The sequence below is a fragment of the Eschrichtius robustus genome, chromosome 1 (assembly GCF_028021215.1).
Source record: "Eschrichtius robustus isolate mEscRob2 chromosome 1, mEscRob2.pri, whole genome shotgun sequence".
NCBI lineage: Eukaryota > Metazoa > Chordata > Mammalia > Artiodactyla > Eschrichtiidae > Eschrichtius > Eschrichtius robustus.
In genome coordinates, this window is record NC_090824.1 from 132,507,369 (window position 1) to 132,524,241 (window position 16,873).

The 16,873-nt window shown below is 44.0% G+C and overlaps 1 protein-coding gene across 2 annotated transcripts in view; it reads left to right on the plus strand.

Moving 5' to 3' along the window:
* The window catches only part of THSD4 (thrombospondin type 1 domain containing 4), a 559,732-nt gene that overhangs the window by 518,638 nt on the left and 24,221 nt on the right, over positions 1-16,873 (plus strand). For both annotated transcript variants that reach the window (XM_068554826.1, XM_068554831.1), the window contains 3 exons: positions 6,576-6,751; positions 9,174-9,270; positions 14,108-14,383. In XM_068554826.1, coding sequence (XP_068410927.1) covers positions 6,576-6,751; positions 9,174-9,270; positions 14,108-14,383 — 549 coding nt within the window. The remainder of the gene's footprint in view (positions 1-6,575; positions 6,752-9,173; positions 9,271-14,107; positions 14,384-16,873) is intronic.

A 16,873-nucleotide genomic window follows, 5' to 3' on the forward strand; every position in this document is an offset into this window, starting at 1 on the left:
GCTCCATTTTCAGGGTATCTAGATTAGCTAAAATATTCTGAGACTCACTTGGGATCATGCCCATATGTGGGCTTCTGTGGAAGCTCATAGACCAGACTGAAAATGGCAGGACTACAAACCTTCAGCTACATCATGGCAATGGCCAGTGATGTCTGACCCCTTCACCCTTAAGTTTGTTGTGCTGCTTCCCTAATAGCTTCTAAGAATGGGTGAAACATTAAGAAGCTTGGAAGTTTGTTGATAGCGGGAACTTAACCTTCATTTCCAAGGGAAGAAACAGACCTCTAGATCACAGTGATCTGTTTGCTGTAAGGAAACCACCTTCTTTATTTGATTGTGGGAGCCAGTGTTTGGGTCATCAACAGTGGGCATTAAGATGGTGGGATAAGTCTTCCCTGGTGGCGCAGTGGTTAAGAATCCACCTGCCAATGGAGGGGACACAGGTTCGAGCCCTGGTCCAGGAAGATCCCACATGCCGCGGAGCAACTAAGCCCATGCATCACAACTACTGAAGCCCACGCGCCTAGAGCCCATGCTCCGCAACAAGAGAAGCCACCACAATGAGAAGCCCGCGCACCGCAAGGAAGAGCAGCCCCCGCTCACTGCAACTACAGAAAGCCCCCCATGCGCAGCAACAAAGACCCAATGCAGCCAAAAATAAATAAAAATAAAATAAAATAAAATAAAATAAAATAAGATGGTGGGATAAGGTATATGAGAAGCAGGGCTTGGATATATTAGCAATTCCTATATGAACCTTGGAGAAAGGCATTATTGGTGCAGACAGTTTAGGCCAAATATATATGCTCAGCGTTGACAACTAAAACTGGAATAAAACCCAAATGTCTAACAAGAATGGAGATTTCCTCTTATTGGCATAGTTGTGAAGTTGCCTTTCAAATAGTCTCTGCCAAAGCTTGACCTTCAGTGAACACACCCATTAGCAAGAACCATGAGTCACCTGCACCTTTTTGTGGGCTAGTTCTGGACACCATTAATAGCTCTGGAACTGCTTACAGGCACAGAAGTTGTAGATGCAGCTGTTTTCAATATGCAAGACCAGGCCAGATAGGGGCTAGTTTTGGAGCTATTTCAGAAGCTAAACCGTGGGCATATGGAATCAGGACCGTATTTACTAAAAATCTGATGTGGCTTTTTTTTTTTAATGCTTTGCTATTATATGATTAAAGATTCATCTAAACCTTTAGAGGGAATGTACAGGTAACAGTAGTGGATGGTAAAAAGATTCAGGATCCCAATGTTTTATTTCCTGGGAGGCCTTTGATGCTCTCTCCCATACAGTACTTCAGATGTTCTTTAATGGACTTTTTGGTTTCCAGATAATAACCCCTTCTACAATACTGCCATTAAAAGCAATAAAATCTTAGCCAGAACCTACCTTAATTCTGAGCTCTTGATGCTTTGAATGGTCTTTTAAGGAGAAGCTGTAAAAAAAAGGGAAAATCTTTATATCCCTTAGTAGTATTTCTATAGTACCTTGTCCTTTATATTAATTAAAAATTTTAAGCTTTAAAGAAAGTAAGAAAGTAATATATGCATATGGTAAACAAATTTTTTAATGGTAGTAAAAAGATATAAAATGGGAAATAAATGTCTCCCTTCTAATCTCCCATCCCAACCTAAACCCCAGTTCCTGTCCCCAAATGTTAACAGTTTTAGAACCATCTTTCCCTGAAATGTTTTCTGTGTGTGTCTCCATGTTTTATGTGTATGGTTTTTTTTAAAATAAATTTATTTATATTTATTTTTGGCTGTGTTGGGTCTTCGTTTCTGTGCGAGGGCTTTCTCTAGTTGCGGCGAGCGGGGGCCACTCTTCATCGCGGTGCGCGGGCCTCTCACTATCGCGGCCTCTCTTGTTGCGGAGCACAGGCTCCAGACGCGCAGGCTCAGTAGTTGTGGCTCACGGGCCCAGTTGCTCCGCGGCATGTGGGATCTTCCCAGACCAGGGCTCGAACCCGTGTCCCCTGCATTGGCAGGAGGATTCTCAACCACTGCACCACCAGGGAAGCCCTATGTATATGTTTTTATTTAAAAGCACATCACAGGGACTTCCCTGGCGGTCCAGTGGTTAAGACTCTACGCTTCCACTGCAGGGGGCGCGGGTTCGATCCCTGATTGGGGAACTAAGATCCCGCATGCCCACTGTGCAGCCAAAATGAAGAAAAAAAAAAAGTATTCAAGTAAGAAAATCAAAATTTTATTTTAATGTATCACAGAGTTCTTTTCGTACCCACGTACACAGACCTGCCTCATCATTTTTAGGGCCACGTGATAGTCCATTGCATGATTATCCAGGGTGACAATTTACTTAAGCAATCCTCTACTAATGGATATTTAGGTTGGTCTTAGTTTTTCTCAAGTTAAAACAGTCTGCAGAGAATATCTTTATTAAAAACACTTTTGTACACATATAGAAGGATAGCCCTCAAGTAGTTTCCTAGAAGTACAATGCTCAGGTCAAGAGGATGGGCATTTAAACATCCTCTTGACCTGAGAACAGATTGTAACCAAACTGCCCTCCAAGGTTGAATCGGTTTACATTCCCACCAACAATGTCATGGGTGCTTGCTTGTTCACACACATGTCAATTCCGGCAGTATTAAATTTTTTAAACATTTGCTGATCTGGTGGGTCAAGAATATTTCATTGTGGTTTTGACTTGCATTTCTTAAATTATAAGTAAGGTAGAGCATCTTTTCATTTGCTTATGGAATTTGTATTTCGTTTTCTGTGCATTGCCTATTTATCATTCTTTGCCTGTCTTTCTTTTGAGCTGTTGCCTTTTTCTACTAGATATTTTTGCATTCAGTAAGTATTAAGTTCCTACTACATGGTGAGCAGTATGCTGGGCACTAGAGCTCACTATTGTTGGTGAGGAAACACCACTGTCTTTGCCCTTTGGGAGCTTACAGTACTGGGACACAAACATTAACCAAGTCATGCTCTGAATGGGTATACATACAGACTGAGTCAAGTGCCTTGAAGGAAAGGCTCTTGCATCTCTTAGAGCATGTGAGAAGAGAGAGGCGTGGAGTGAGGGTAGGAGAAGATTACCTGAAGGAGCTGACATCTAAAGAACAAATAGGATTTGTGGTTAGGGAAAGCATTTCTGGAAGAAGGAACAGCATTTTGGAGGGAATGTGATGTTATCAGATGAGCTAAAAGAAGGCCAGGGATCAGAGCACAGAGAGAAGAATAACAGTGACACAAGATGAGGCTGGACTACATTACCTGGGCCCTGACCCCATTGACGATTGAGGGGTTCTTCTCCTAGAGAAATAGAAAGCATTGAAGGATTTTGAGTCACAGTCGGTTATCAAATCTGCACTCTGAAAAGATCACTCTGGCTGAAAAGAAGGTAAACAGGAAGACCAGTCAGAAGGTTTTTGAGTTAGTCCATATGAAATCTAATGGTACCTTGGCCCTGGATTATGGCAGTGGACATGAAGAGAAGTAGATGAGTCCAAGAAATATGGAGAAGGTCAAATAAAATTTGATGATGGATTGGATATAAGGGATAAGGAAGGGAGGAAGTGTCCAGGATGATTCCTAGGTTCCTAATTAGATGGATGGTGGTACCATTTCCTGAAATAAGAACCACCATATGATCCAGCAGTTCTACTCCTGGGTATACATCAAAAAGAACTAAAACACTAATTCAAAAAGATGTATGGACATAGCAGCACTATTAACAATAGCCAAGATATGGAAGCAAACCAAGTGCCTGTCAACAGATGAATGGATAAAGAAGATGTGATATATATATATATTCCATTACATATATATATATATATATATAATATTACTCAGCCATAAAAAGAATGAAATTCTTCCATTTGCAGCAACATGAGTGGAGTTAGAGAATATTATGTTAGTGCAATACGTCAGACAGAGAAAAACACTATATGATATCAGTTATATGTGGAGTCTAAAAAAATAATATAAATGAATGATATATGCAAAACAGAAATGGACTCACAGGCATAGAAAACAAACTAGAGGTTACCAAAGGGGAGAGGAGAGAGAGAGTATAATATGTAAAAATACTGACTCATTATGCCGTAAACCTGAGATTAATATAATATTGTAAATAAACTATACTTCAATTAAAAAAAGAAATACTGGAAGAGGTCAAGGATGAATTCAGGCTTACACAACACATCTGAGTGAAGCTGTCAAATAGCTAATTAGGTATAAAAGTCTGGGACCAGGGAATTCCCTCGTGGTACAGTGGTTAGGACTCCACACTCTCACTGCTGAGGACCTGGGTTCAATCCCTGGTCAGGGAACTAAAATTCCATAAGCCTGGAACCAGAGGAAAAGTCTGGATTGGAGACATAAATATGGAAGTCACTGGAATATAGTAATTAAAGCCATGAGCAAAGATGCAATCACCCATGAAAGGAGTACAGCACCCAAATCAGGTCTACTCTGAAGCCTTAAGGAACACTAACATTTAATGGCCGAGTAGAGAAAGATGAGACAAAAAAGAAAGAACAGGTGAGCAGCCCAAGAGCAGGAGGAAAACCAGCTGAGTGAGGTGTCCCAGAAACCAGTGAAAGAAGGTTTCAAATAGAATGGAGCAGCCAGTAGTGCCAAATGCTTTTGAGACATCTAATAAGAGGAAGGCTGGAAAATGCCCATTGGATTGGGCAACATGGAGGTCCCGGTGACGTTCATTTGAATTGTTTCAGTGAAATAATGGGGGCAGGAGTCAGACTGGAGATGACTGAGAAATGAATGGGAAGTGAAAACACGGAGACACCGTATGGACCACTCTCAAGAAGTGTGGTTTTGAGAGAAAACAGCCACAAACCTATTCATCCTCAACCTCTACTCTTGACCCTTCCTTGCCACTCAGTAAGCTGAAGTGATTTTCTAATTTGGTATTTGATGTTCCACAGCTGTGGTCTCCCAGGAGCCATGGCAACAAGCCAGCCAGGGATAGAGTCTGCAGGGGAGGCCACCTCAACCTTGGGGGCTCTTCCACCTCTCGGAACAGCTTCTGACTCTGCAGGCCTGGGAAGCCCCATTGTAGAAAACGCTGCTGAAACTGGCTTTCAGAAACAAAGAGTCCTTATATTTTAGAGACACCTACTGAAAAATGTAAGGATAAGTAGTGTCTGGGATTTGCAAAGCGAAACAAGCTAAGCCAGGAGTTGATAATTATTGAAGCTGGGTGATGGGATGGGTACATGGAGATCTATTATACCCTTCTCACTACTTTCGTTTATGTGTGAATTTTTTTCATAATACATTGTAAAAACATTAAGTTTACTAACTATGTAAATTGGAAGTACACAGAGCCGGTGACTGTCACAGGCCCACTGTTGACCATGCCACTTAAAGTGGGATCTCCTTTAAACACAATTTGCCATTCGCTTGTGGGTTTCAAGGTACCAAATGTCCAAGGGAGTCAAGCCTGCTCTCAGATGCTGTCCTTCCTTCTCTCAATAACCCTAACACCTTGTTCCTTGCCCCTCTTCTCCGTTCTTACCTCCCTCCTGAGTCCACTGTTATTGGACTCCAAATAGCTGTTCTGTCACTTATCTTCATGAACTTGAACAACTTCCTTCTCAGACTTGAACCATGTTCTGAAAGATAAGGATGCACATCCGCTTAGCAATGTTGTGAAGATGAATTCTGACAGTTTATGTGGGAGTAGGTAACATAGCTACGTCCTCAAAAGTCCACAGAAGTCAGGTAGTACAAATGAATGAAGATGACCAAGTAGGAGAAAGTCCTGTGACCCTTTTAGCCTGTCTTTAGCTTTGCCACTTTTAGTAGACATACCAGTAGGAAGAATTGTAAGAAAATTTCTATTCTATAAGGAAAATATTAATTCAGCATGATCATAAATGGAATAAATAATCTATATTCATAAATAAATGGGTAATAAACTGAGACTTAGCCTCAGTGTTGGGGAGCATTAGGGAGCGGTGGGGAGTAGGGCAAGCCAGAGCACGCAGGCCCCATCTAACACAGGCATTCCTCCTCAGCGCCATGACTGCTGCCATGAGAGAATGTGGAGCCAAGGTTAACATGTCTTCTTGTTTTACAAGAGAAGCTAGAACTCTAAAATTTTTATGTGAAATCTCCCAATTCTTAAATTTGGTTTCAATTATTTACAAAAAAAGAACACTACAATGGCTAAAATAATTCCATCTGTGGGCCAAAAGCAGCTCATGAGCTGCCAATGTGCAACCTCTCACCTAGATAATGGGATAGAACACAGTTTCCCTTCCCCACCCCTTTATCTTCCACCTCTAACTTTCTCCTGTCTCACATTTTCCACATTCTTCTCTCCTAGCCACTCCCACCCTTCCTTTCTAGACTAAGTCCAAGTGGTAGAAGGGATTGAAGTGGGTTGAAGAAGTGACGAAGCCCAAAGGGCTGTGATCTAGATGCCTCATCCTGCTCCAGGGCCTAGGCCAGTGCCCTGCACATAGTGGATCATAATGACAAACCTGATGAATGAATAGCCAGCAAGTAGGGGGCAGTCAATTTCTTGTGCACGCCTGGGCTTACCTGAGGACTCTCATTTTTCTCAACAGCCTTGCGAAGTCGTTCTGGCCGCTCCATCATCAACGGGAACTGGGCAATTGACCGGCCTGGAAAATATGAAGGAGGAGGGACCATGTTCACATACAAGCGACCAAATGAGATTTCGAGCACTGCCGGAGAGTCCTTTTTGGCCGAAGGTCCCACTAATGAGATCTTGGATGTCTATGTGAGTTTGAACTCTTGCCTGGATTTTGTATCTTCTTGCTTCTCAGGACCACACTTAGAACAAATAAACAACAAATATTGCCCCTGCTCAATAAGACCATTTGAGCGGCGCCTTTTGGGGTACCCTTACATGCTTGGCATTCATCTCTGCCCCTCACCTCCGAATGTACCTAGCTCATGGAAACCTTAAACTCTCCCAGATGCTTATTACCCTCAGCGTTTATTGAGCCAGTAAAACCAATTTTACTTGTTGAACCAAATCAGAGGCAAAACATATCCTTTATTTCATGAGCATTGGCTCTCCTCCAGGCACTTTCCTCCTATGCTAATTTGGCGTGTTTTCTTTTTATGGCAAAAGAAAGCAAATGCCTAGAGCAAGACAAGACCACTCACAGTTCCCAGCCCTCTTCAAATTCTATTAAAGCAAGTGAAGAAACAAGAACTCCAGAGTACTCCAGATGACACAATAAAGCTTGGAGTAACAATATAGAGATTTACTAGTCGTTCCCTGCTTCGCAGAAGACAGAGCTTGGATTTCTTTGACAAGAAACTAAAGTATTCAGTTGCCCCAGAGTTAAAAATGGTCCTTATTTTTTAAAAGAAACCACTAGAACCCAATCTTCTTAAAAAGATCAGGAAATAAAAGGTGACCGGAAATAAAAGCTCAAAATCACGTTTTGATAAAAAAGATCGCGCTCACCCGTAGATATATATTCTCTCACCATCTCGAAAGCCATGCTGGTCTACTGGATATTTGCCGAGTTCGAATTTTATAAATATTACTTGTCCAACTATACAGTTACATGTTCATTCCCTTTGGGCCTAGTGGCTCATGGGCTAGAAACTACAAAGGAAGTCTTGTTATAGCTCATTTTGAATATTTTTTTATAGACTGTCCAGCTGGTGTTGGACTCCGGGTAAATTTCGAATGGCATCAGGGGTAAAAACTCAGGTTGTTAAAGGCCCACTGTGGGTGGTCTGGGATGTGGTGGCCAATAATAATTTCATAAATGGGACAAGGTTTGCACTGGCAGAATGTTCACACAGAAGAGGCACAGTAGAGGGGGAAAGGCTTTCCGGCCCCAGAATGACTGTTGGATTGTGTGAAAAGAGAAGTGAGGGGATTAAGAGTAGACAGCAGGGACCTGAGGTCACACCCCCGTGTCCCTCGGGGGTTCTCTGCTCCCCACCATGGTTCCTGGATGTAGGGGGCCCAGGGGTTCTCATGTCTGCCTTCTGTTGGGTGATTTCTAGACAGGAGGCCACGTTTCACATGTAGGGAAGGGGTAAAGGCTGATGGTGTAACTGGATGGCATAGACACCCTCATGGACCAAACAGGACCCACCCATGCAGGAGTGACTCAGAGAATCCCTGTAGCTAACAGGACCTCAGAGATCAGCTGGATTCTCACCTCTTGCTTCTCCAGATGAAGAAATCGAAAACCATGAGACTGAGGGACTTGCTCTAGGTGACCCAGCGGGTAAACAGGAGAACCCCTTCGTAAAGCAGTAGAGATAGAAATATCACAGCGTGACCTGTCTCCTTGCCTGGCTCGTATTTTCACTGCAGATTTGCATTCCGCGGCTCCATTTAGCCCACCACCCTGCTTCCCTCCAGGAAAGCCATGAGCACAAAGGATTTTGTGCTCCAAAGCCAATAGGGAGGGATTTATTCTGCTCAGCCATGCTGGCTTGTTTTGTGTTCTTGTCCTGGACAATGTTTAGTTGCTGACTTCCACAGCCCTAGGTAGCTTTTGTCATGGGTCCCTGAGAGAATAGGACCCAAGGAGACTTATTGCCCTTATACCTGTTTTCCTCACCTCATCTCTCTGTGGTTCTGGAACTTTCCATGGATGAGAGGGGATGGGACCCAGAGAGTCAATGAGGGAGGGGGTTGGGTCAGACCCTTCCTGAGCCAGCGTCCCGGGCCAGGTAGAGGACTTGGGAAGAACCTAGGGGATCTCGGGCTGACGCCTGCCAGAGGCCTGGCCCTTCCTTACATGACTCTGTCTCGCCACCTAGTGTTCAAACGGGTTCTCTGTAGTGTAAACTTAAGTGTCTCTTTTGGATATTTTGAGGGCCTTGAGCAAAATCTAAGCAATGGTAGAGGATGGTTGGGAGCCGACAGAAAGGTTCCCTACCATTGCTCCCATCTTCCTGTTTAAAATTTATAAAATCTTGACTTTCAGCCTAGTTTTCTTCTTATTCTCTCAAAGACTACGTTCTTCATTCTTCAAAAGCAGATAGCAAAAAGCCATCTGGAAATAGCTTTCGTTTAGTGTGTCACCAGTCTGCTAATATTATTAGATGTAAATCAATCCACTCATTTATAGTTAGTGCCACTTACACCACTGAGCCCAAAGCCAGCAGGAAGGGGATATGCATGTGCGCCAGTGCAGTGACGTTGACCTTTGTGTTGTCAGATGATACACCAGCAGCCTAACCCAGGAGTCCACTACGAGTACGTAATCATGGGGAGCAATGCCATCAGCCCACAGGTGCTGCCTCACAGGAGACCAGGTAAAATTTCTGGTTTTGCGGCCAGTCACTCCAGATCGTTTCCTTTTAACGCCCTTTCTCTCTTCTTCTTGTGTATCTGCCCTCTGTCTCTCGGTCAACACAGAGAAAACCTATGGACACATATTACAGAGTCAGTGGGCCTTGATATCAGAGGATGCTTCACCATTTGCCTGAGCCTTCACTGATAAGAGTGTTTCATTCACTTGATTCAAAACTGAAGTGAACATTCTCAGTCTGTCTTTCCAGTTTAACATTTTGAAATGTCTTTTATATTAGTTTCCTATCACTGCTATAACAAATGACCTTAAACTCAGGAGCATAAAGCAACACAAATGTACTGTCATATAGTTCCGGAGGTCAGAAGTCCAAAATGGATTTTGCCGGGCAGGAATCAAGATGTTGGCAGGCTGTGCTCCCTCTGCAGGCTCTGGGAAAGAATCAGTTTCCTTGCCTTTTTCAGCAGAGGCCACCTGCGTTTCTTGGTTCATGGCCCCTTCCTCCGTCTTCAAAGTCAGCTGAATAGCACCTTCAAATCTCTCTCTGCCTCTGACCTTCTTCTTCTGTCATCTCTCCTTCTCTGACTCTCGCCCTCCTGCCTCTTTCTTATAAGGACCCTTCCGATTACATTGAGCTCAGCCAGATAATTCAGGATAATCTCTCCATCTCAAAATCCAGGATAACTTAATCACGTCTGCAAAATCCCTTTTGCCGTATAAAATAACACATCCCAGGTTCCAGATATTAGGACACAGGCATTTTCAGAGGGCCGTTATTCTGTCTACCACATGCCTTTTCTCTTGGTCCCCTTCTGCTTCTGCTAACACAGCTTTCACCTATAAGAAAAGAATAATGAATTCACACCTAACAATCCACCTCTTCCCTGTGGGCTCTGCTGACAGATCCAGCAGCTTTGCTTGCCTCTGCTGGGTATAGCACAGCCCCTGGCTGATATTTCTTTACCAAATGGTGATGGAGCCCACCACCCAAATGGAGGTTGTCTTTTCCATCTTTCAGACAGAAGGGTCTGCAGAAATATTAATAATAATCGCTAATAATCACTCACACGCAGAGTCATTGCTATGTGCCAGACACTGCTGAGCCCTTCACATAGACTAACTCATCAAATTCTCACAACTATGCTCAGAGGGAGGTACTGTTATTAGCCCCATTTTAAGAGTAAGGAAATGGAAGCTTAGAGAGATTGAGTTACTTGCCCAGGTCCCACAGTGACCTCAGGTTAGCCTGGGTCACTAGCCCCTGTGCTTATTACACTGCCTACAGGTGACCTGGTCCAACACCTGTCCTAGGAAGTGAGGGGACAGATGCGAGACCTGGCCATACATCCTTCTCTGGGCTGCCGATTGGATAACCAGGTTATCTGATTGTTACAGGTCGGGGAGGAGCCACTTGGCACGTGGGGTGCATGTGTTGTCCAAACTCCAAGTCAGCACACTCAGCCTGAAAGAATTTTTAAACCATTTCCAGGAGCAATATACAGTCTGAGAAACCAAGTTCAGATGGGGAAATATTGAGATTACTGATGCTGATTTATAAGGGCAATTGGACAGACTATTTGAAATCATATAGGATGATGATGAGTGATAACAAGCCTAATGGGTCTCAGCTAATGGGTAGCATGTGGTTCTGGGATCAGCTGTCTGGGACAGGCAGGCCAGAAGGGGTCAGCTGTAAAAAGTTGGTGAGGAGAGGCAATCTGGACCGGGCTTCATCCACTGTATCAGTGGAGTCAGGAGACCAGAGCTTGAATTCAATTCTGCCACTTTCTTGCTGTGCACCCTCAGGCAAGTCAGTAACTTCTCTGAACACGTTCACAGTCTACAAAATAGAGAGGGAAAAACATACACTCAGAGGCTTTATTTGGGAGGGGGAAGGTATTGAATAAATTAGGTGTCCGTCCTAGCACAGTGCCCAGTACATATAAGGTATATAAAAGATTTTAAAATGTTTTATCTGATAACATCTTGGACAGTTTCATTTATATCAATATGCTGGTCTTGATTCTATTAGTTTAATTTGCATATAATATTTTAAACCATGAATATTTTAAATTTAAATATTTTAAATTTTAATTTGCATATAGTATTATAAGTAGCCAACCAAATAAGAAAGTGCTGCTGAAAGGGTAGAGAAAGCTCTAAGTTTTAACTTCATTTTATAGTAACCTTAGAATTTGCCTCCTTATTTTATATTAAACTAATGAATGCTTGAACACTATTCAATCAAAACAGAAATATGTAAAGTAAAATGCAACTGCTCTATAACTGCCAAAACTTGGACGCATCCAAAATGTCTTTCAGTAGGTGAATTTGGATAAAGGAACTGTGGTATATCCAGACAATGGAATATTATCCAGTGTTAAAAAAAAATGAGCTATCAAGCCATGAAAGGACAAGTAGGAATCTTAACTGCATATTACTAAGTGAAAGAAGTCAATCTGAAAAGTCTCCATATTGTGTGATTCCAAGTATGTACATACGGTATTCTGGAAAAGACAAAACTGTGGAGACATTAAACAGATCAGTGGTTACCAGGGTTTAGAGGGGAGGGAGGGATGAATAGGCAGAGCACAGAGGATTTCAGGGCAGTGAAACTATTCTGTGTGATACTACAATGGTCGATAGATGTCATACATTTGTCAAAACCCACAGAATGTACAACACCAAGAGTGAACCCTAATGTGAACTATGGACTTCGAATGATAAGGATGTGTCAGTGTAGGTTCATCAGTTGTAACAAACGTACCACTCTGGTGTGGGATGTTGATGGTGGAGGCTGTGCATGTGTGGGGCAGGAGAGATACGGGAACTTTCTAGACTTGCCACTTGATTTTGCTGCGAACCTAAACTGCTCTAATTAATATATGTATTTTATATTATATATATATGTCTATTTAAAAAAAAAAAAAAGCAGTATTCCCAACCTCAGCCCTCTCCCAGCTTCCCAGAGGGAATCTCTCTTTACAATTTGGTGGGACCCTACCCAGCCCTTTCCGTGCGTATACAAACATGTATGCGGCCAGTTTGAAGATTTGTCTACAATCTAAGTGTGCCAGGAGCATCACGTGCCAGTCTTTTCCATAAGCCAACATACATCTAACCTCAATTTGAAACTTCTCTGAAACTGGTAGAAAACTCAATCTCAGTCAATCTGGGGGCTCCCACACACACCGCAGATAGAGGAAAGGTACCTGCCTGGCAGGTCTGTGGTGCTCAGGAAACCCAAGACCTCAAACACCTGCCTCTCCTCACTTTGGAGATCTCTCTCTCTCTGTCTCTCTCTCTGTGTCTGTCTCTCTCTGAAAAAGCGCTCTCTCCACTTTTCCCTCCTCCTTTCCCTGGGCTGGCCCCTCTGGGACCTGTTATCCTTTCTCGGAGCTCAGGCTTCCCTGTGGGAAGGAAGAGCGGTTAACTTCCTGCAGCTTTCACTTTCACTCCTGCAAAAATCTCAGACAAGAAGATCTAAGAACTTGGCCACTTGGACTAGGAGAGGAGGAGGAACAGAGATAAAGAACAAAACACAAATTAATCTCTCAAGGACTTCCCTGGTGGTCCAGTGGTTAAAACTCTGCTCTTCTAATGCAGGGGGCATGGGTTTGATCCCCAGTCAGGGAACTAAGATCCCACATGCTACACAATGTGGCCAAAAAAAAAAAAAAATTAGTCTCTCAAAAAGTGTCCGGCCACATCTGTGTATGTGTATACAAACTGAATTCTGCTATGCTTTTTTTCTTTCACTAAACAACCTATGGGTCATATCTCCATGTCACAACGTGTATTTGCTTCATTCTTTTAAAAAAATAGCATAATATTTCATTCTTGGTTGTAGTATAATTTATTTGAACCACTACCACTGGTAGACATTTAAGTTCATTTTACTGGTTTGCTGTTTCAAATTAGTAACCATACTTATACACACCGCTTTATATAAAAGAATGGGAATATTTGTATGACAATTGTCCTGGAAACTGAATCCCTAGGTCAAAAGGTATGTGCATTTAAAATTTAGAGAGATAGGGACTTCCCTGGTGGTGCAGTGCTTGGGAGTCCGCCTGCCAATGCAGGGGACGTGGGTTCGGGCCCTGGTCTGGGAAGATCCCACGTGCCGCGGAGCAACTGGGCCCGTGTGCTACAACTACTGAGCTGCGCTCTAGAGCCCTCGAGCCACAACTACTGAAGCCCGCAGGCCTGGAGCCCGTGCTCCGCGACAAGAGAAGCCACCGCAATGAGAGGCCCGTGCACCGCAACGAAGAGTGGTTCCCGCTCGCGGCAGCTAGAGAAAGCCCGCGCACAGCAACGAAGACCCAACGCAGCGAAAAAAAAAAAAAATTTAGAGAGATATTGCCAAGCCGCCCTCCAAAACTTGGCGTGTATTTGCAGGCTCACCCAGTGTGCAAAAGTGTGTTTTCCTGCACCTTCAGCAAGGGGTTTAGGGATTTAAGGGTTTCCAAAGTTTCTCATCTTTATTGCTAGGTAAATAGAGTTGCTGTTGTTAGTTGCTTTCTCATGTAGTTCTTTAATTAGGAAGGAAGTTGAGCGTTGTTGTGTGACTTTTGACTGTGTGTATTTCTTCTCATGTGAAAAGAAATTGCCTCTCCCTGTCCCTTGCCCACTTTCCCTACTGCAATGTTCATCTTTTTCTTATTCATTTTTAATAATGTTTTTAATATTAGGGAAATTAACATCTGCCTATTTTAAATATACGTGCTATGAATTAGAAATGATCTCATGCTACCTAATTTCTAATGTTGGAGCCATTGCCTCTTTACAACTCACCATCCAAACCCATCTTCTGTGGTGTGTGCACTTGCCTCTCCTAGGGGAGCCCTTCAACGGCCAGCTGGTACCAGAAGGGGGGAGCCAGCAGGAGGGAGAAGGGAAAGAGGGGGACGAAGAGAAGGCAGACGTGCATGGCGGGGCACCTGAAATATTCACCTCGGAATCAGCACAGACCTTCCCGGTCAGGCATCCTGATAGATTCTCTCCCCACCGGCCAGACAACGTGGTACCACCAGCACCACAGACCCCACGGCGGAGCCGGGATCACAACTGGAAACAGCTGGGGACGACGGAGTGCTCGACAACCTGCGGGAAAGGTGAGCTCATGTGTGGGCTGGGAGGGTCTCTGCAGATCCCGGAGCAGGAGTGGGGAACATGCAGGTAGGCCCCAGGCACGTGGCAAAGCTTCCCCTCCTTGAGCCTGACTGTGAGATGGCTCGTTAGTGTGAGGCTGTGTTGGGGGTCCCCAGGACCACCCTCAGGCTCGGTGATCCACCGGAAGGACTTAGAAAACTCAGAAAACCTGCTGTGCTCATGGTTACAATTTATTACAGTGCAAGGCTACAGATTGGCATCAGCAAAGGGAAAAGCACATGTGGCAAAGTCCAGGAGACACCAGGCGCCAGCCTCCAGGTGTCCCCTCCCAGTAGAGTGGCACAGGGATGCACTTGGTTCTCTCAGCAATATTGTATATGAGCCAAGTGTTGCCAACCAGAGAAGCTCACTCCAGCTTTGGTGTCCAGGGGATTTACTGGGGTTCAACCACATAGGCATGTAGCTCCCACATTAGCTACGCAGCCTTTAGCACCCCAGAGGTCAAACTAATACAACATGGCCTAAGGCCTCAGGCATGCAAAGACAGGCATTCACAGAAATCACATTGTTGGCATAAACTAGCTTGTCAAACTGACAGAGCGCAACCCAAGATCTCTGGCATAGAAAAACTCTCATCTGCAGAATATTCCAAGGGCTCTGAGGTTATCTCCAGCCCTGGTCAAGGGCCAGTCCTGAATACAGGTCTCTCTTTGGAATATGCAGGGTCTGAGCAACCCAGGCCTGCTGAGTTAACCCTTTCCTGCACAGTATGCTCATTAATAATCAGAGAATACACTCACCTAGTTCAAGATTTACAAGCTGACGTACAAGTCAAGGTTGTGGAACACTTACACAAATGCCATTCAAAAGTCATTCTCAGATCTAAGGATTTCAGAAAAAAAAATGCTTCGGGAGCTTGAAGTGTTAGTTAGCTAGCTTTTACACTCCACAACTCCATTCTTCCTCCTCGGTAAATTCTTAATCCTGTATTTGTCCCGTTATCTTAAGACCAATCACCTCAGACCACCAGGAACAAGGCTGTAGCCTAACAAAGTCAGTTTATGCAGCAAAGGGGACCACACACCAGTGGGAGCATAGGGCGTCTCTCCAACGGAAAGAAAAGATCCAGTAATAGGATTTAGGGGAAAAGGTGGAGTCTAGGTGAAATTTAAATAAAGCAGGGTTGTGGACTTCCCTGGTGGCACAGTGGTTAAGAATCCACCTGCCAATGCAGGGGATACGGGTTCGAACCCTGGTCTGGGAATATCCCACATGCCACGGAGCAACTAAGTCCGAGAGCCACAACTACTGAGCCTGCGCTCTAGAGCCCATGAGCCACAACTACAGAGCCCTCGTGCCACAACTACTGAAGCCCACACGCCTAGAGCCCGTGCTCCGCAACAAGAGAAGCCACTGCAATGAGAAGCCCACACACCACAACGAAGAGCAGCCCCTGCTCGCCACAACTAGAGAAAGCCCGCGCACAGCAGCGAAGACCCAACACACAGCCAAAAGTAAAATAAATAAATTTATAAAAATAAATAAATAAAGCAGCAGAGTTGTGATAGGCTTGAAGCAAAGCCTGGCTGTGTGTAAAAGGGTCAATATCAATATCAGTCTGGACTGTCATATGGACTCATGGCCCTGTGTCCTTGAACACTCAAAGGCAAGATAGATGTGGGAGGTGGTGTCCAGAAACCCCTGACCTGATGTTCTGCACCTGGGCTGGAAATGGATGCTGCTTTTCTGTTCCAGGTGCCTTAGATCCTCATGGCAAGGATATGTATAACTGTGCAGTCATGATTTCCTTCATATACATGGTGATAGCCTCCTGCTTGTAGTCAAGTGCTATTTGTGACTGTAAAACAGCTGTTCTTCGAGGGGAGGTTACCATAGAAACAGAGCCTGTATCCCTGAGGAGTTTCTGCAGCTGGGAAACTGATACCTCCAGCATATTGGTTTGCGGATTTTTTTTCCTTTTCTTCAAGAGACTTGCGTCTGAGAGTACAAAACTTGGAAACGATGGCATAATCAACACGTGGAAAAACCTTTCACAACCACCTTTAACGCTTTTATCTTTTTCATAAGAGCACCGACTTAGTGGCTTTTGAGAATCGAATTGAAGTCTTTGGTTCCTCTTGGGGTCTGGAGCCCTTCCTGCCTGGAATCTTTGCTGGTTCCATGATGCCTTCATAACTGGAGTGCTAATTTATGGAGGTTTTATCGTGCTTATACTTAATACTTGCGCAGAGAATGTGAACTGGAGAGTCATTGTGCCAACTCCTCTTATAAGCCTTATGAGGGAAAGTTAAATGCCTGTTAAGTGTGTCTTAAAAGAGGCAGAAAGCTAGAGATAATTATGCATTAAGGCCAAAATCAGTTCAGTGAGGATCTGTCCATGACGCCATAGAGGTAAGCAGTGCGAAATGAAATGTACTTGACATAGGAGCCCAGGATCAAAAGGTATTTTGATAGTGCTGAAATAGTCTGCC